At 41.6% G+C, this 21,076-nt stretch overlaps 1 protein-coding gene across 5 annotated transcripts in view; it reads right to left on the bottom strand.

The window, feature by feature from the left end:
- The window catches only part of LOC140733497 (hippocalcin-like protein 1), a 58,513-nt gene that overhangs the window by 6,825 nt on the left and 30,612 nt on the right, over window positions 1–21,076 (bottom strand). For all 5 annotated transcript variants that reach the window (XM_073056909.1, XM_073056907.1, XM_073056908.1 and 2 more), the window contains exon 2: window positions 2,855–3,253. In XM_073056909.1, the coding sequence (XP_072913010.1) occupies window positions 2,855–3,232 (378 nt within the window). In that variant the 5' untranslated portion in view covers window positions 3,233–3,253. The remainder of the gene's footprint in view (window positions 1–2,854; window positions 3,254–21,076) is intronic.

The following is a 21,076-nucleotide window of genomic DNA, read 5'->3' as shown; positions in this document are numbered from 1 at the left end:
TTTTGGAAGGTACCAAAGGACAGCTTAATGGATTATTGTAAAGTGTATCCCCTTCTTCAATGCCCTCACAACAAAATATACAGTACTCTTGGCAAAAGTAATTAATTTTTTAAAATGCACTGCATTTTCTAGTTATATTTCACAAATCTTTCACAACAAAAAATGTTTAATTTTAAAGGCCATATTTACCAGACATCTATAAAGATCTGCAAATTTTAATCAAACATCATTTTTGGTTAATTTTGGAGTATACATTCTCTATACTTATGATATCAGCCTCACGGCATGAGGGCTCATAGGAAATGCCTATATACCCCAAAAACACCTGCAGGACAGTTACACCCTGCCACTCAGACACTAGTCTTCCACTTGTACTAAGGGTATGGGGAGTGGGGGATACTGAAACATGCAACAGTCTTTGTTTACTTCAGGAGAGAGGAATGAAGGGGGAGAAAATACAGGTCTAGGGCAACCCATTTTTTTGCTTCCTTCACCAGTCAGATTTATCATGGAAGCCAAATGCACCCAGCTGTGGTTTTACTGAAAAATACAAGCAGTAGTTGGATGAAAGTAATATATACAATTAGCTTTTCTATTTCTAGGCAACATAACTTAAGGAATATTGCTCAATACTTACCTTCCCCTTTCTCCATCCTGATCACCACTCATCATAACTAGCTTATCAGTAGTTCTAGTATTTTATGCTCTGTGCAATTAAGTAAGCAGGAACAACAATTATTATTTTAACAGCGTTATATTTATAATTAAGTGTGGCTTTGCGACACTGGATATCGCTGGACCTCAGGAAGTAACTTCAAATATTATCTTAGGATCATTTTTTAAATGTTAATATTTATGGCAAAAGATTTAATTGATTTCAGTATTAAGTTTTGCCTGAAATTTAGTTTTTACATTAGTGCAGGCTAACCTTTGGTCCCACGTTGTACTAGCTGAGCTCTGAGTAAATTATCGACAGCAATACGATAATAATCAATCTATACAAGCATGTGATTACTTCTGCTTAAACTGTTAAGTTCTTCAAGTGACCAAAAATGTTGTTGGCATAGCTTTCAAAACTAGCTAAAGAATAAAAAATATATTTTGTGAATGAAGACTGCTCTCCATTTATGTAACTATATTGCCTCAAGCTAGTCTATCATTAATTACCTTCTTTTGGGAAAAACGGCATGTTAACAGTCTTCGCTGGTAGCTGCCCAAGAAAAAACATTTTATAAAGTAATTAGGATCAGGAATAAAATGGGATGTAGTAATAGAGTTGGAATTAAATTAATTGAAAGGAAAATGTTTTAAGGTTGTTCACCGAGCCCGGAGGTTAAGTCACCAGACAAGGTGATATCATCTGTGCCGAGTGCTCATGTTTATATTGGTTCAACTCACTGTTCTGATTGGTTAGTTGCTGTGCCGCCCGCTAATCTCTGCTGGGTCCCGGCCAATCATATAGCTAAGTGATCTCCACTGGCCTGTATCCCTAGTTGATTGATCAACTAACCAATCAGAACAACGAGATGGATCAATACGAATGCAAGCAGTCGTCAGAAATTGTTCATTGATGCTGTCACCGCGACTGGTGACAGAACACTTGCGAGCTAACTTGCAAGCTTTGTCAACAACCCTACACACAAGCAGCCAATCCGAGCTACCAATCTTTTCTTTCATTTGAAAGGAAAATATCTGTACATTTTGTGGGAGAGGATAGGGATGTGGGGCTAGCTGGATTGCTGTAACAAAAGGATCAGTATGGACTCAATGGCTGAAAGTCCACCATATTGACTGTAGCCAATGGATGATTGTCTACAGCAAGAGCTTCGGAAAATGATTGTCCATTCTCTTCTCTCTCACTTCTCCTGTCCCTGGAGTAACATTTTATGCACACCTAGTAAATTCTTCCTTTTCAAAAAGGTAACTCAATATTCTCATCATGTTGGAATCAGAAGTTTTCTTTTCCAAATCAGGAGCCCTTTACTGTTTATTCAATGCCCACCAATCACACTACGGTCCTGCAAATACCAAGAATGTACTGGACAAAACTTGTATCACCTCAGTTGTTTCTATAATCTACATCTGTTTTTATTGTTCTTTCATACTTATTCTAAAGCAGACATTATTCCTTTAATGGTTCCTTCATATAGGTATGGTCTTTCCATGGTATAGGGCTCTACCCAACGTCCTTTCTATCACTTACATGCAATACAACGGCAGCAACAAGAGCACATTGTGGTAACCTTGCAGCTGTTGCCAGGTCTGAAGCCTTTTCATGTACTTTTCAAATGTTAACTTAAAATACTAGCTCAAAAATAGTGAAAATGAAATTAAAACTTTGCTACTATCATCAGCTTGTCCTAAAATTCAACTTCCTGTTTGTCATGAAGCTAACCTCATGTTAATGGGTGCTTGCATCCTGTTTGAATTTAAACTAAACTTTCACCTACATATCTGAAACTACAAGGAACCCTTTGATAATACTACACACTTATACATTTCAGCTCCCAAAAAAAATAAACAAACCTACAACTTTTTCACCATAACACCCAGGCCTCTCAAAATTGTTTCCATTTCCCTTCCAAAACTTCAGACTCTTTCAACACTACAGTTTCTCCACTCCTATTTCAGAGACTTTCACATCTAATGAATCAACTAGAATTTTCATCTTCAAATGTTTTTATAAATTGTACAACTTATCATTGTCAGCCACAGTGAAAACTTTAGGCATGAAATAGAGTGGGCCATCGAAACAAAATCTTGTGTTTTACAATAGTAGCAAAATATGGTGTCAGAGAAATCAAAAAATAAGTTACTGTAACATCAAATTACACATTTTTATGTACTGGCATACCTGCACAATCTCCAGCATTTCACTTCGACTAATGTACCCATTCCCATCCAGGTCATACATGCTAAACGCCCATTTCAATTTCTGTTCAAGCTTTCCCCGAGATGTAACACTAAGTGCAATTATAAATTCTCTGAAGTCAATAGTTCCATCAGCGTTTGTATCAAAGGTACGGAACACATGCTCTGCAAACTTTGAAGCATCGCCGTATGGAAAAAAGTTTGCATATATTTTCTTGAACTCTTCCACAGTTAAATGGCCACTTGGGCAATCTTTAAGGAAGCCTTTGTACCACTCCTGGAGCTCATGATCTGTGAATTCTGTATTTTCTCGCAGGTCTTGAAGCACCTCTGGCCGAAGTTTACTGTTCTGCTTTCCCATCCTCTTGGGTTTAGCTGAAATCTAAGAATAATAGAAAGATAAACATGAGTGAATTGTTTCAAGCTAAGTGATCAAGATTCTACAATAAGGTATCCATAGCATTATACAATGCTCTCAGGCAGATGAGGCAATTCCTGCACTCAAGTTCAAGGCGTCTTGCTGAATCAATAAGCTCTATTTTCCCCATTTTATGTGTTCAGCAAAATTCAGTCGGAAAATGAAAATTCTATAATTACTCACCAGATTAGCTGGCAATGGAGAAGAAACAAACTTAATATTTCATGCTGACATTCCTTTGTCAGAACTAGAAAAAACTAATCTAACATACAATGCAAGACCATAGGCTAGAAAAAAGTTAATGGAGGTCTATGATATACCGGAGTTATAAATTGATAAAAGTGACAATGATGATAATGCAAAGGAAATAAAATGGCAATAGAACACACAGAATACATGATACAAACACTACTTGGTTATTAGGACTGAATGCGACTTTTTGGAGTTGTATACTGTACTCGGTGCTCCCAGTGTGGCATCCTCTACAATGGTGAGACCTGATCTAGACTGGGGTACCTCTTTGTCAAGCACCCCAGCTCCATCTGCAAAGAGCAGAATTCCTCAGGGGCCAATCATTTTAATTCCTCTCCCCATTCTCGGTCTGACATGTCAGTCCATGGCCTCCTCTTCTGCCATGATGAGGCCACCCCCAGGTTGGATGAGCAACACTTCATATTTTCTCTAGGTAGCCTGCAGCCTGGTGGCGTGAATATGGATTTCTCCAACTATCTGTAATTCCACCTCCCCCCCACAAACACACTTATTCATTTCTCCATGCTGGCCTCTTACTTCTCCTCCTCACCTGCGTATCACCTCACCCTCCCCTTTCTCCCATGATCCACTCTTCTCTCGTCAGATTCCTTCTTCTCCAGCCCTCTACCTTTTCCACTCAACACTTCCCAGCTTGTTACTTCATCCCTCACCCACCTGACTTCACCCATCACCTTCTAGCTTGTCCTGCTTCCCTTCTTATTCTGGCACCTTCTCCCTTCCTTTCCAGACATGAGGATCTTGGCCCAAAATGTTGACTGTTTACTCATTTCCACAGATGGTGCCTGACCTGCTGAATTCCACCAGTATTTTGTGTGCATTGCTCTGGATTTCCAGCATCTGCAGGATTTCTGGTGTTTATGACTTCTATGCACTCGAATTTTGTGGGTTTGAAGATGGCTGATGAAGCCAAGGAGGAACTAGATACCAAAAGGAGTAAGTGACGGCCAGCTGAATGGGCAGAAAGGTTGCCAGACTAGGATAGAAGGGTGGCTTGCAACAAGAAGGCAACATCAATTTGTGACTGGTACAGCTCCAATAAGTATCATCAACTATTCCCGTTTAGGACTACCTCTGAAATTCACAGTCATAGCCATGGGCACTTCAGTAAGGAGCATTGTTTTACGACATTTAAAATATCTATTGATACACAAAATCAACGAACCGCGGGCGGCAGACATGTGTCACGCGTGCAGCTCCCCTTTCAGAAAATGGAAGAGGGGATACCGCACTGGGCTACAAGTTTGATTGAAATGCTGAGGCTTTAGACTTTAATTCCCCATTATTCTACTGGTGAATGTACAACCTTTGGAAAATAAAATTGAAGATCACAGAGCAAGGTTGCTGTACTAGAGGGACATCAGGGACTGCTGTGTACTTTGCTTTACAGAAACGTGGCTCATACCTGCCATTTCGGACTCAGTGCTGTAGCCCAATGTCTTCACCATTCTCTGCAAAGACCAGACACTTCAGTCTTTTAAAGGCAGAGGAGGTGGAATATGTTTTATGATCCACTCATCGCGGTGCACAAACTTGGCAGTTCTGACTCAGTACTGCACAGCCCACCTGGAACATCTAGCGGCCAAACGTCCACTTTATCTGCTGACGGAGTTTTCTGCCATCATCCCGTTAGTGGCATACATTCCACCTCAGCCCAATGTCAGCCAGGCTCTGTAGGAGCTGAGCAATGTAATCAGCAGACACGAAGCCTTCCCTATCATTGTGGGAAATTTCAACCAGGCCAGCTTGAAGTCTGTGAACAACTACCAGCAACTTATCACTTGTGGAGCCACACACTTGACCACTGTTACTCCACCATCCAGAGTGCTTACCGTGTCATCCCATGCCTACATTTTGGGAAGTCCAAATACCTGGCTGTACTTCTTCTTGCAGCATATAGGCAGAAACTAAAGACCGCAGCACCATTTGTGAGGACCAAGGAAACATATCACTTACACGACTGCTTTGAAATTGTGGACTGGACGATATTCAGGGATTCATCTTTGAGTCTGAAACAAAAATACCACAGTTGACCTGTGTGGACAGGTTTGTGCTTCTGAGAACATACCAGATATATCCAAACCAAATGCTGAGATTAGTAGCCTGCTGAGAGCTAGATCTGTGGCACTTAAGACCAATGATCCAGAACTATACAATTCCAAGTTCGACCTACAGCAGACTCTTAAGAGCGAAGAAACAATTCTGATTGAGGTTACAGACAGAATCAAAGGCACATCAGCTCTGCAGGGTTTACAGGCCATTGCTTCCTACAAAGTGAAACCTAACATCATGAATGGCTGTGATGCTTCCCTCCTCAATGAGCTCAACATCTTTTATGCAGGCTTTGAACGGGAGAATAAAACTACAGTTGTGTGAATTGCTGCTGCATCTGGTGACCTTGCGATCTCTGTCTTCAAGCCCGATGTCAGAACATCTTTCAAGAGGATGAACCCTCGCAAGCCATCACACCTAATGATGTACCTGGTCAGGCTCTGAAAACCTGTGCCAATGAACTGGAAGGCATGTTCAAGGACATCTTCAATCACTCACTGCTGCAGTTGTGGAGGTTCCCATCAAAAGGCGACAATCATACCAGTGCCCAAGAAGAGCAGGGTGAGCTGCCTCAAATGACCATTGCACAGTGGCACTCACATCTACTGTATGAAGTGCTTCACGACTAAAACAAACTCCTGGTTGAGCAAGAACCTGGATCCACTGAAATTTGCCATTTGTCCTCAGCAGGTCCAATTTCACTTGCTTTCCCCTTGGCCATGGATCACCAGGTCAATACTTATACTTACGGTCTTACAGAAATACTTATTAACGCTGTTTATTGACTATAACTCAGTGTTTGACAGAATCATACCTTCAGTTCTAATCAATAAGCTCCAAAATCCGGGCCTCTGTACTTCTCTCCACAACTGACTTCCCCACCAGGAGACCACAGTCTGTGTTGATTGGAGATAACATTTCCTCCTCATCGAGGATAAACACTGGTGCACTTCAAGTACACGTGCTTAGCCCACTGCTCTACTCTCTCTATACCCACAACTATGGCTAGGCACAGCTCAAACAACATCTATAAATTTGCTGAAGACACAACAACTACTGTTGGTAGAATTTCAGATGGTGGCGAGGAGGCGTACAGGAGCGAGACAGACCAGCCGGTTGACTGGTGCACAGCAACAACCTTGCACTCAATGTTAGTAAGACAAAGGACGTGATTGTGGACTTCAGGAAGGGAAGTCAAGGGAACAGACACCAGTATTCATCGAGGGATCACAGAAATGGAAAGGGTGAGCAGTTTCAAGTTCTGGGTGACAACATCTCAGAGGATTAGCTGTAGTTACAAAGAAGACACGATTGCAGCTATATTTCATTAAGAGTTTTGAGGAAAGCTGGTATGTCACCAATGACGCTCACAAATTTGTACAGATGTGCTGTGGAGAGCATTCTAACTCATTGCAATACTGTCTGGCATGGAAGGGCCACAGCAAAAGCTGCAGAAAGTTGTAAACTGAGCTAGCTCCATCATGAGCACTAGTCTCCCCAGCATCTGGGACACCTTCAAAAAATGTGACAACATTAATGACCCTCATCACCTAGGACATGCTGCCTTCTCACTTCTATCAGTGAGGAGTTACAGGAGCATGAAGAGAGAGAGAGAGACACACACACACACACACACACACATACACAATGAAGATACAGCCTTGAAATTTTTCCCACTGTCTGCCACAGATCAGAGGTGGTAGAAATTGGCAACTACAGAAGCGACTCCAGTTATCTGCCGAAGTATTTGCAACAATTGTTCTCCTTACAGAAGACGTGCATTATTCTGCAAACTGCTGTTGATTTGGTCTGCAGCACACAACAGCTTCAAGAAAATTACAGGGAGCCACATTGTCAGTTCTACTTGGTTTCTGTGGAGTAACCACACTTGGTACTGGAGTATCATTCTTGAAGTTGGCAGTCTAGAGAAATTCACTTTCATCTGGTATCTGACAGAAGACCAATGATTTGAACCAGTTGCACCATAACACTAAACCAGATTTTCATGCAATCTGGTTTCAAGTAAAGCTTTCATCAGACTAACACTTCACTCTAATCTAAGTTGCCTCCACTTATGAACCAAGGTCAACTGAAACCAAGACATTAGCACAGAGGTCACCACGGACTGTTTTTTTTTGCACCACGGACTGGTTTAATATTAACAATATTCTTGTGGACTGGCTGACGGTGGGGGGTGGGGGGGTGTTAATCAGGACTGGAATATAGGTGATAAGTCAACTATAAGTCACTTATAAGTGGCTAATACACTCAATTTCATTTCTAAAAGGGTTTATCTAACAAATTTAATATTAACCACAGTGCATATTTTCCATTTTCCTCGCACGAACATAGTGATAAGTCAATTATAACTCACTTATAAGTCAATAGCATCATAACATTTTAAGTGATGTTTGGATATTAAACACACAACGCATATTCTCCTCGTATGAACATATAAAATCATTGCAACACACCAGTGAGAGGACAAGGTAAGAGCCGGAGAGAACGACTGACCGAGCGAGGAGTGCGACAGGGTGCGTGCCTTGTAGGTAGATAGGATCTATCAGCCAACAAACGTTTGGCTCGAGGGATGTCTTTCAGTAGATCGCAGCGAGGTAGCTGCTCTGCTACTTACCAAAACCTGAGCTCGAATTAGGTCTGTGAATATTTTAGCACCGGGTTCCCTATGAACATTCGGTGTGGTAAACAGGTTTAGAGGCGGCGCCCACCTGTCCGCGCTCCAGGCCAGTAGCAACAGCACTTCTCACCAGCCATACGAGGCGACCGATTACCCGAGGCCAACCAGTGATCCCTGGCGCTAGGGTATCACTGCGTTTAGACTGATGACCTCGCATGCGTTCAAGTTCAACAGTGGGCGTGACAGGGAATGAGGAAAGGTGCGGCTGACTCATATCGTTTCATACCTCCAAATCATATCATTTCCTTGGTGGTTGGGGTCCACTGCATTCGCATGCAGATGTTCACACACACAGAGCCAAGCTGCAAATCCCCATTGACTTATTCATTGGATTTACATTTAGCATCCATGAAATAAAACAATATTGATTTACCCCTGCTGTACCACACTGTTCCCTAATAATAAAGGCCACTACAAGATTCTGGAATTACATAGATCACTTTCCATATCTTTAGTCTGTGCCAGTAGCATAGATTTAGAAACATCTGCATCAGACATCAGAGCGAGAGGTCCTAGTTCAAATCCGGTCAGCTCCTTGCATGACTCTTACTACGTAGAGCATCAAGCTGGCAACTCGAGGTTACCGCCCGATGTGCCAAATGCAACTCCACAAATGTTTCCAAATTCATTGGAAGAACAGGTGAACCTACAACAGTGCACACCTTCAAGTCAACACTCTCAGCTGGATAGGCTACACGTCAGAAGGCACAGGATAGATACATCCCAATGGTGTCCATAATTATTGGGAGGGGCCAGGTGAATCAGGAAGGCCACTGTCCCTCTTAATTATCATTAAACATGCTAACATTGGTGACAGGTTGCATTTAATATCCATGTGCCCCTCCAAAAATGGCTACTTTTGAATGCCACCCCGAGTCCTTTCAATGGCAGCATAAATATTTTGGGGTGGAGATGGTAAGGGTGCCAGAGGGCATGAGAGAAAAGAACAATGGAATATTTAAAACCAGGAAGGAAAATAAAGTTGTATTCTGAAGATTTGTGCCCCAAGGACACAGCCTGTAGACTGTGGCTGCACCAAGTGGTGACAGAACATCAGGGAAAATCAATCTTAAACTTTCCCTCAGCAACTGAACTCTCACAGATGTGTGGCGTCATTAGGAGTGACCGCTCCACAGTTCAGGAGACAGAATTCCAGCTTTAAACTGAGTACACTCTCCATGGTTAACGGCATTAAACTGCAGAGATACAGAAAAGATCTCAGTTGCTCAAAACTTGCCACCGCATGGCACTACATGCCAATTGAAGTGTACTCAATCTCGTGCTCCACATGATCTTTATCACTTTACAGTTATCAAACCAGAGATGAATGCTTTCCAATTCCTTTCGATCACCTACATTAAAGATATGCAGGAATGTTGTTCATCTGCTTGGCTAAGCACAACACCAGAACATGCATCATATCACCAACTATCATAAAACAGATCACTGGAACTGTGCATTCCACCTCAGGAACCGCAAAGCCAAACAACAGCTTTAAGTAACCTGGTGTGGAGCAACACTGACGTTTTGCGAGCACCCTATCTACTTAGGCGTCACCGTTGACAGATGCCTCACTTCCAAGAACCACATCAATAAGACATGAATAAGCTCACTAACACAAAATGGGGAGCAAGCTCGAAAACATTGTGAGCCAGTGTGCTTGCTCTTTGCTATTCCACTGCCAAATACGCCGGCCCTGCACGGGAAAGATCTACTCATGCTAAGAAGATGGATGCCATTCTGAATGCAAGCTGCCGACTTATCACAACTTGTCTAAAACCAACAAACACCAACAGCCTATATATCCTGGTGGGTATCGCTCCCCCGATATAGGATGACCGGTAGCCAGCAAGAAAGAACGACTCCATCAAGCATCAAATGAGAGGCACCCTCTACATGGTCACACGCCTACACCCAGCCGCCTAAAGTCAAGGAAGAGCTTAATGAACAGTGTTGTTCCATTACAGTCCGCCCCATCTGAAGCCCGCATTGTCTTGTGGAAAGACCGGCTCGCCAGTCTCAAACAACCCCCCACGATGGAAATTCCACCGGATGAAAGCCTTCCCCCAGGAGTTAATTACAACCTGGAAGTGCCGTAACAGACTTGGGACTGGTGTAGGTCATTCAAAGATGTCACTAAGCAAATGGGGATATACAACCAGCCTGACAACTCGTGAATGTGGAAATGAGCCACAAACTATGCAACATCTCCTGCAATGCCCATCGCTAGAGGAACCCTGTACTGTTGCAGATCTTCCCGAATTCAACAACAAGGCACAAAAATGTGTCCTGTTCTGGCTGGGCCTTGTAGAGACTATCTGTGGACAAGATAACAAGAAGAAGACTGGAACAGCACAAGCCAGCACCATAAACATACCACTTCAGAGTCCAAAAGCACACTGCAGCAATGGTCTAATACATCATTGTCAATGTGACGTATGATCTTCATCACCTAAGATAGCAAGTCAGCAGGTGCGTAGGACCAATATCATTCAGTCACACCCTACACTGGCTTGGAAATACAGTAATCCCCAAGTCAAAAAAACCTTGAACTCCCAACTCAACGTCAAGGAAAACCTTATCTACAAGCACAAGAAGAATTCAATGCTGTTCCCCTTTCACTTCTACCTTCCCCTGAATGATTTTATAAAAATGCATATCTACGAGTTTTTCCCAGCCTAACTGCCAAAGTTCTTACCATTTTTGCATTTGATTTTTTTTTCTGTCCAGGAAAGGAAATTACATACATTTATGCTGTTCCATTGACAAATGTACATTTAATCTGATGCTCAATCAGCTAATCAGCTCTTCATACTACTCAGCAAAACATGATCCCTGAATTGCTGGCAAAAATCAACGCTTACAGTTTCCACTTCAAGCTTCAAATTCAAAGCTGCATCAATGAATGGTTCCCACATGGCAGTGACATTGAATCATAAAGAGAACGGATAGGGAGGGAGGCAACAAAGAGAAGGGCACTGAGGACCTCACGTGGTCTGTACACACCAGCTGTGTGGTGAAAAAAGCACAACAGCACCTCTTTCACCTCAGAAGTTTTGTATGGGCTTCCAAATCCTAAGGAATTTCTACAGGGGTACAATTGAGAGCATCCTGACTGGCTGCATCACTGCCTGGTATGGGATCTGTAACCCCCTTCATTGCAGGACTCTGCAGAGAGTGGTGTGGACAGCCCAGTGCACCTGTAGATGTGAACTTCCCACTATTCAGGACATTTACAGAGACAGGTGGATAAAAATGGCCCGAAGGATCATTGGGGATCCAAGTCACCTCAACCACAAACTGTTCCAGCTGCTACCATCTGGGAAACAGTACTGCAGCATAAAAGCCAGGATCAACAGGCTCTGGGACAGCTTCTTCCACCAGGCCATCAGACTGATTAATTCACGCTGATACAAATGCATTCCTATATTATATTGACTTTCCTGTTGTACATACGAATTACTATAAATTGCACATTTAAATGGAGACGTAATGTAAAGATTTTTACTCCTCATGAATGTGAAGGATGTAAGTAATAAAGTCAATTCAATCCAATCCAATCCTTCAAGATATACTGAGCAAAACAGTGACTATACTTCATTAGGAGTTTGAAAAGATTTGGTATGTCAACAAAAACACTCAAAAACTTCTATGGATATACCATGGAGAGCATTCTAACAGGTTGCATCACTGTCTGGTATGGGGGTTGGGGGGCTACTGCACAGGATCGAAAGAAGCTGCAGAGGGTTGTAAATTTAGTTGGCTCCATCTTGAGTAGTAGCCTACAAAGTACCCAGGACATCTTCAAGGAGTGGTGTCTCAGAAAGGCAGCACCCAATATTAGGGACCTCCAGCACCAAGGGCATGCCCGTTTCTCACTGATTTTTTTCTATACACACACACACACACACACACACACACACACACACACACACACACACACACACACACACACACACACACACACACACACACACACACACACACACACACACACACACACACACACACACACACACACACACACACACACAGAGTAATTGATTTATTATTATAATATTTTTCTTCTATATTATGTATTGCATTGAACTGCTGCTGCTAAGTTAACAAAATTCACGACACCTGCCAAAGATAATTATGGAGAAGGATAGGACTGGACCCAGGGTTGAGATTTTTTATTGGAGAAAGGCTAACTTTGAGGAGATGTGAAAGGATTTAGAAGGAGTGGATTGGGACAATTTGTTTTATGGGAAGGATGTAATAGAGAAATGGAGGTCATTTAAAGGTGATATTTTGAGGGTACAGAATCTATATGTTCCTGTTAGGTTGAAAGGAAAAGCTAAAAGTTTGAGAGAGCCATGGTTTACAAGGGTTATTGGAAACTTGGTTCGGAAAAGAGAGAGATCTACAATAAATATAGGCAGCATAGAGTAAATGAGCTGCTCGAGGAATATAAAGAATGTAAAAAGAATCTTAAGATATTAGAAAAGCTAAAAGATATGAGGTTGCTTTGGCAAGTAAGGTGAAAATAAATCCAAAGGGTTTCTACAGTTATATTAATAGCAGAAGGATAGTGAGGGATAAAATTGGTCCCTTAGAGAATCAGAGTGGACAGCTATGTGCTGAGCCAAAAGAGATGGGAGAGATTTTGAACAATTTCTTTTCTTCAGTATTCACTAAGGAGAAGGATATTGAATTGTGTAAGGTAAGGGAAACAAGTAGGGTAGTTATGGAGACTATGATGTTTAAAGAAGAGGAAGTACTAGAGCTTTTAAAGAATATAAAAGTGGATAAATCTCCGGGTCCTGACAGGATATTCCCTAGGACCTTGAGGGAAGTTAGTGTAGAAATAGCAGGGGCTCTGACAGCAATATTTCAAATGTCATTAGAAACAGGGATGGTGCCGGAGGATTGGTGTATTGCTCATGTGGTTCCATTGTTTAAAAAGGGTTCTAAGAGTAAACCTAGCAATTATCAGCCTGTAATTTTTTCGTCAATGGTGGATAAATTAATGGAAAGTATTCTTAGAGATGGCATATATAATTATCTGGATAGACAGGGTCTGATTAGGAACAGTCAACATGGATTTGTGCGTGGAAGGTCATGTCATGTTGACAAATCTTATTAAATTTTTTGAAGAGGTTACCAGGAAAGTTGACGAGGGTAAAGCAGTGGATGTTGTCTATATGGACTTCAGTAAGGCCTTTGACAAGGTTCCACACACTAGGTTAGTTAGGAAGGTTCAATTGTTAGGTCTTAATATTGAAGTAGTAAAATGGATTCAACAGTGGCTGGATGGGAGATGCAGAGAGTAGTGGTGGATAACTGTTTGTCAGGTTGGAGGCCGGTGACTAGTGGTGTGCCTCAGGGATCTGTAATGGGTCCAATGTTGTTTGTCATATACATTAATGATCTGGAAGATGGGGTGGTAAATTGGATTAGTAAGTATGCAGATGATACTAAGATAGGTGGCGTTGTGGATAATGAAGTAGGTTTTCAAAGCTTGCAGAGAGATTTAGGCCAGTTAGAAGAGTAGGCTGAAAGATGGCAGATTGGGTTTAATGCTGATTAAGTGTGAGGTGCTACATTTTGGTAGGACTAATCAAAATAGGACATACATGGTAAATGGTAGGGCATTGAGAAATGCAGTAGAACAGAGTGATCTAGGAATAATTGTGCATAGTTCCCTGAAGGTGGAATCTCATGTGGATAGTGTGGTGAAGAAAGCTTTTGGTATGCTGGCCTTTATAAATCACAGCATTGAGTATAGGAGTTGGGATGTAATGTTAAAATTGTATAAGGCATTGGTGAGGCCAAATTTGGAGTATTGTGTACAGTTCTGGTCATTGAATTATATGAAAGATGTCAACAAAATAGAGACAGTACAGAGGAGATTTACTAGAATGTTACCTGGGTTTCAGCACCTAAGTTACAGAGAAAGGTTGAACAAGTTAGGTCTTTATTCTTTGGAGCGTAGAAGGTTGGGGGGGGGGGGGGGACTTGATAGAAGTATTTAAAATTATGAGGGGGATAAGATAGAGTTGACGTGGATAGGCTTTTTCCATTGAGAGTAGGGGAGATTCAAACAAGAGGACATGAGTTGAGAGTTAAGGGGCAAAAGTTTAGAGGTAACACGAGGGGGAACTTCTTTACTCAGAGAGTGGTAGCTGTGTGGAATGAGCTTCCAGTAGAAGTGGTAGAGGCAGGTTCAATTTTGTCATTTAAAAAAAATTGGATAGGTATATGGACAGGAAAGGAATGGAGGGTTACGGGCTGAGAGCAGGTAGGTGGGACTAGGTGAGAGTAAGCGTTCAGCATGGACTAGAAGGGCTGAGATGGCCTGTTTCTGTGCTGTAATTGTTATATGGTTATAATAAACCTGATTCTGATTCAATAAACAAAAGAAAGCTGGGAGGAATAAACCAAGGAAAGACAGAATCATGACTGGCATATGTTGTTGTTTTGTGGCAGTACATAGCAATACATAGTAAAAACTAAATTACAGTAAGTGCAATATATACACATAATTAAGTAGCGCAAGAGGGGATGCAAATATAGTGAGGTCCTGTTCATGGGTTCACTGCTCATTCAGAAATTTTATGGCAAGAAGGGATGGGTACACAATAAACCTTAAATTTTGTATGTACACAAGTTTCAAACTCTGTAAAACAATCATTGTTTAAATGTAACAGTTACCCAAGGCTATACAAAGCTTTCAAATACTTCAGGAATACATTGTGAATGTTTGAGAACTATGAAGAAGCACATATGTCAGTTATTGTCTTCCTTGCATTTAACAAAGGGTGAGGAGCAATCATGAGAAGTCACATCTGGGAATTTGGAGCTGAAAGGCATTTGCTCTTAGTTCAAGTTCAGATCCCTGAATCTGAGCTGACCGATTACAGTCACAGAGACAAAATTAGAAAATCAGAATACATTGACAAGTACTAAAACTCAGCAGCACATAACGTGCCCTAACATTCTCTTTTCCACATGTAAAATGCTAAAGTGGCTTGAATCGATTTAATATTGAAACTAAAATAAAGTTAAGTTTGTTAAATGCTGATTCTAAATTTTGATTTACTTTGACACTGGTGTGATGTATTTTTGGCACTGACATTAATCTATAGATAAGTAGGGGATTTAGATCTTATGGACTTCATTAAGCGGACAGTTCAATACTGAGGTATATTAGGAAACTCGCCTGCTGATCAAATAACCCAGTATTAAAACCATTTACTTTTAACATTATTCATTTAGACTTTGAACCAAAAGCTACCACTCTTGCTGTCTCTGCACAATCCTTCAAAACAATTGGGAAGGTCAGCATTCTCTCTCAGGCCAATATGCCCAGCAGCAAAGCTTTAATTACATGTAGTCAGCTCAAATCGGAAAACCGTGTCACTTGCATGTCTGATACCAAAATCTCACAACTCAGAGCTCCACCTGAGAGGATATCACAGAGAAAACTCAATCCTTCCTTGAGGCTAAGGAAATGTATCATCCTCATCAGAGCATGGAAATCTCCTGGCTTATAACAACTCAAAATGAATAAGGAATGTCTAGAATGGGACAGCTAGTCTGCCAGGAAAATACAGGTAGTCCCCGAGTTACCAACGTCCGACTTACGGACAACTTGTACTTAAGAACCGAGGAGGGAGAATGCCATCCGCCATTTTAAGTCATTGCGGTTGACACTGTGTTGAGTGTTTAACTTTGTATTTGGCTTAAATTTTTCTTAGTATGATTCACCCTGACCCCGCGCCCCTCGTTCCGATCAGCTGGTGGCACAGTGAGATCAGCGTCGGGCTGGAGAACAGAGGTTCCCGAGTTTTACCTAGTGACAGACTGCTCCTGTGCTGGGTTGATGTCGATCCAGTGACTCCCGTATCATCCGTGCCGGGTTGATGTCGAGCTCGAAACTCGACCTCATAAAAAAACACTGCCACCTCCAGTTTAAATTCCAACGCGGAATATTGTGGAGGATCAAATACCCAAACCCAGCACAGCCCCCACTTGTCCCATTTAGCCTGTCTCAATGCGGTGGACCTTAGGACCCAGCGGAACCCCTGACCTTATTTAACCTGTTTCAGTGTGGTGGTCTTTAGGACCCGGCGCAACTCTGAATCCGCAGTGTTTCTGTTCACAAAAATAATCACGATCGAAAATAAAGTGGAAGTAATAAAGCGATCGGAAAGAGATGAAACGCCATCAGTCATTGGAAAAGTGTTAGGCTACAGTCGGTCAACGATCGGAACAATTTTAATGGATAATGTGAAAGGCCCTGCCCTGATGAAAGCTATAATTATTACTAAGCAACGCAGTGGTTTGATTATTGGAATACATACATTTCTTAAGTGTTTTATATGCATAGAAAGGTAAAATATATACTATATACTAAGACAAACATTTTTATAACTGAGGCTACATAATATCGGATGTACCTGTGCTGACTTCAAATCCGTTTTAAAGACGGACTCAGGAACGGAACTCCTTCATAATCCGGGGACTGCCTGTACTTTTAAATCATCTCTAGATTACTTGTAATACCTAATACAATGTAAATAGTTGTTATACTGTATTGTTTAGGGAATAATTACAAGAAAAAAGTCTGTACATGCTCAAACAACAAGTGCTGGAGAGAGAACTTCTGGGTTTTCCCGATCCGCGGTTGGTTGAATCCGCGCATGCGGAACCCGCAGATAAGGGGGGGGGGGGCCAACTGTATAATTAAAATCCCCATGACCGTATAAACAAGAGTAAATTCTGAGGTTCAGAAAGGTCAGCATTTCCCCAGGTTAGATTTTATTTTTCCACATCTGCTGGCAGGACTTAGATCAATTATGTTGCTAGAGTTGTCCGAGATGGTTTTGTTCTTACGGGGGTATATAGCCAGGCAGACTGCGAACTCAGGATCAATTTGACACCCAAGTATAAAATGCTTTGTTCACCATGGGTGTTTAGTTAACCGTAAAAATTGGTTCTCTGGAGCAGTAAATACCTCCTCAGCAAAACCCCAATTCTTTTAAAATCATCTGCAACAACAAAGTATGAACCCGCAAGTAGCTTCCCCCGCCCACCCCATTTTCATTCCCAATGATGACATATCATCACATTTAAACAATAAATATGATGAGAAATATCCAAGGATTTCCAGACAAGTAATTTTATCATGTGCCATAAATGACGCACATCACTGAGAGAAATTGATAAAAGTAAAATGCTAGCAATTTTGCAAGGAATGATGCCTAAATGAATACTTAAAAAGTTAAGTTTTATGGAGGGTTTTATAAAAGACAGGGGCAGCATGGAGGAGAGGTTTGGAAGAGTACCTCAGGGAGAGCAAGAAAGTTAATTAAACTTGTTTATTTATCTACATTTTTGGAGCTTTTAATTTTGGAGCAGGAAGCTGCCAATAAACAAACACAAGAAAATCTGCAGATGGTGGTAATCCAAGCAACACAAACAAAATGCTGGAGGAACTCGGCAGGCCAGGCAGCATCTATGGAAAAGAGTAAACAGTTGATGTTGAGCCGAGACAGTTCATCAGGACTGAAGAAGGGTTTCGGTTCAAAATGTCAACCGTTTACTCTTTTCCCTAAATGCTGCCTGGCCTACCTAGTTCCACCAGCATTTTGCATGTGTTGCTGCCAATGAACAATACCATTCAGACAAATTACTCTGACACTAGATACCCATATACAAGAGCGATCACAATATCCAGGTCAGCTAAAAAAAAGTTTGTTAAGGGATAAATTAAGCTCGCCATTCACAATGGAATTTTATCCAGAAATCACTTCTCATGTGATCACCCAAAAACAGATAAACTGCAGGTTAAAAACACAAAATGCTGGCAGAACTCAGCAGGCCAGACAGCATCTATGGGAGGAGGTAGTGACGACGTTTCGGGTTGAAACCCTTCATCAGGAGTCTCTGCAGGTTAACATGAATTGGTTAACAGCAGCTACACTGGAAGTGTCATCCACTTATTTACTTCAAACCAAAACATTAACATTGTTTGTCAACTGGACAGCCAGAAAAAAACCCAAAAAAAAACAATTGTGGTTTGGTTTACCATAACTGAAAGGATAACAGCACAAATTTGTAATGTGTTATAATTTAAAATACAAAATTACTATTCCTCCTTCATTTGCAAGAATGTGAAGCATGGCAAACCAATTTATAAATACAAAATTGCATGGGATTAAAACAGTAAATTTCAGCTATTCTGTATATTGGTTAGTCACAGAATACAGTCAGAATCAGAACCAGACTTAACATCACTGACATATGTTGTGAAATTCGTTGTTTTATAGCAGCAGTACATTGCAATACATAATAATAACCATTAATTACAATAAATATAAAAACAAATTAAGTAGCGCAAAAAGAGAGGAAATGGAACATCACATAGAGCACTACAACACAGAATCTGGCCCTTTGGCCCATCTAGTTCACGCTGATTATACTGCCTAGTCCCATTGACCTGTACCCAGACCATCCCATCCATATGCCTATCAAAATTTCTCTTCAATGTCGAAACTGAAACTTTTCTGCACTTCTGCTTGCAGCTTATTCCATATGCTCACTGTTGTCGCTGGACTCAGAACACACGCACACTTACTCCTCAGTCTTCACTTGTACACAAGGAGAACAGTATGGCCTCTGTCACTACATTGTACCGAATGCTGAAAAGGCCATTTTTATACCGAATTGACTAGCAGTTACAGACCAGACCATTTGGTAAACTGTGCATGTTTGAATTCCTTACTTAGGAGGTCAATCGCCATTCACAATAGAGGTGTTAAAAGTCGATTGTAACTAGAAGCTAACAACTGCTGATGCTTTAAAATTAGTAAAGCAATTGTCAGGTAGGTAAGTGTGTGCTTGTTCACATCCTTTCATTATATTCTTTTCGACTCCAGCAAGCGTAAGCTGCTTTGCAAAGGGAAGCTATGCTCTTCAAAGACCTTATTTATCTGGACTGTCCGCAATCCATCCTTGCCGGGACATTGTTAACCCCCGCCTTGCCACAATCTTCAAACTCCCCCTTTGTTCTCCAGAGGACAGCACAAATCTTGGTGTATTTAAGTAGCATGCAGTCTCTCAAAATCCATGACAATTTCATCGGGGACAGTTGGTTGTTTGATCATGATGGAGGCAGCTGTTCTGTTGGCCACCGCTCCAAAGAGTAATCTTTAGGCAACAGATTAAGAAGAATAGTACAAATAGCAGGTAATATTACGACTACTATGAAGGGTGATACCAGCTAAAGGGTCCCCATGGTGATGATGGAGTCCAATGTAACTCCTGGCCTTAGCTCATCAGCGTCTATGTGGATAAACACAGGTAAAATCAGTGATGTTCCCAGGTGTATCAGAGATGTACGTGCAACACCCCTAGCCAATAACCATCTCTCTCAGTTTAAAAACTCCAGTGCCAATCCATTTTGAAGGGCCACAGTGCAAACTGCCACCAGTTTATCAGTAATGGCAGTGATGGCCTGGTTTGTACCATGTAGTGCTAAGGTTGTATCATCAGCCAATTTCTCTAGCTGAGGCCATGTTAATGCTTTCCCAAGCCAATCTGAACAGGAACAGTTCAGAAATGTTCTTGTCTCCATAATAGCCCTTTCACTGCAACGACACACAGTAGGATGTAAAGAGCGCGTAAGCAGGTGGTACATAGATGGACCAGATAACTACAACCCTTCAATGGATTTGATTCGGGCCAAAGATCCCATTTTAGAAGTAGCAATCAGAGATGGGCTGGAAGGCCACATACCCAGCAAGTAATGTTAATGGGATTCGGAGGGTCTCCTGTGGTATAGGCATTGCATGTGTTCTTATTTAAATCTAGTCCTCTCCCATGGTAGCTACAGTAACAGACTCCACATGAAGCAGCTGTAGAGCAGAGGGTTATGTAGTTCACTGCAGGGCAGTACTAGGCAGGACCTAGGGGGTTAATTGGGAATGGCTATTTTTAGGCAAGTCCACATTTAACATGTGGACGGCGTTTAAGACCATTTGCAAAGCACAGAGGATGGGCATGTTCTAGTAGGACATACGCACAAGGACAGCAAGTTAAGGGAACCTTGAATCTCAAAAGGAGGGGGTGAATTTAGTCAAGTGAAAGAAAAGGGATGTAAGGTTTAGGAAACTAAAATAAATCAAAGTCCAGAGGATCATAAAGAAGCCAAATTAGGAAAACCAAGAGGAGGCAGGAAAAGTTCTGGAGAAGTGGGAGTGAAGAGAAACCCAAGGCAATATATATCGATACACCAAGAGCAAGAAGGTAAATGTGGAACGGGTAGACCACTAAACGATAAAGGAGGGAAGATGTTCTTGGAGGCAGAGGATGTGAATGAGGTCCTAAGTGAGCACTCTGCATCAGTATTTACCATGGAGAAGAATTTGGAGGATAGCAATATCAGTGGAGTACATGACAATTGGTTAAGGCATTTCAAGACAAAGGAGGTAGTGTTGGGTCTCGTAAAGAACATCGGAGTGAAAAAAGTCCCGAGGCCTGATAGGATATTACCCTCAGTTATCAAGAGGTGCAAGAGATTAGATTGCTTGAGCCTTGATCAATATCTGTGTCCTCTCCAGCTATAGGCAAGGATCTGAAGGACTGATGAGCAGCTAATGTTCCATTATTTAAGAAAGCAAGCAGGGAAAATCCTGGAATCCACAGACTAGTGAGTCTCACGTCAGTGGCAGAGGAATTACTGGATAGGATTCTTAGGGATTGGATTTATGAACAATTAG

This window comes from Hemitrygon akajei, chromosome 9 (genome assembly GCF_048418815.1).
Source record: "Hemitrygon akajei chromosome 9, sHemAka1.3, whole genome shotgun sequence".
Taxonomy (NCBI): domain Eukaryota; kingdom Metazoa; phylum Chordata; class Chondrichthyes; order Myliobatiformes; family Dasyatidae; genus Hemitrygon; species Hemitrygon akajei.
Note: the sequence above shows the minus strand (reverse complement) of the source record. Positions and strands in the feature narration are given on the sequence as shown.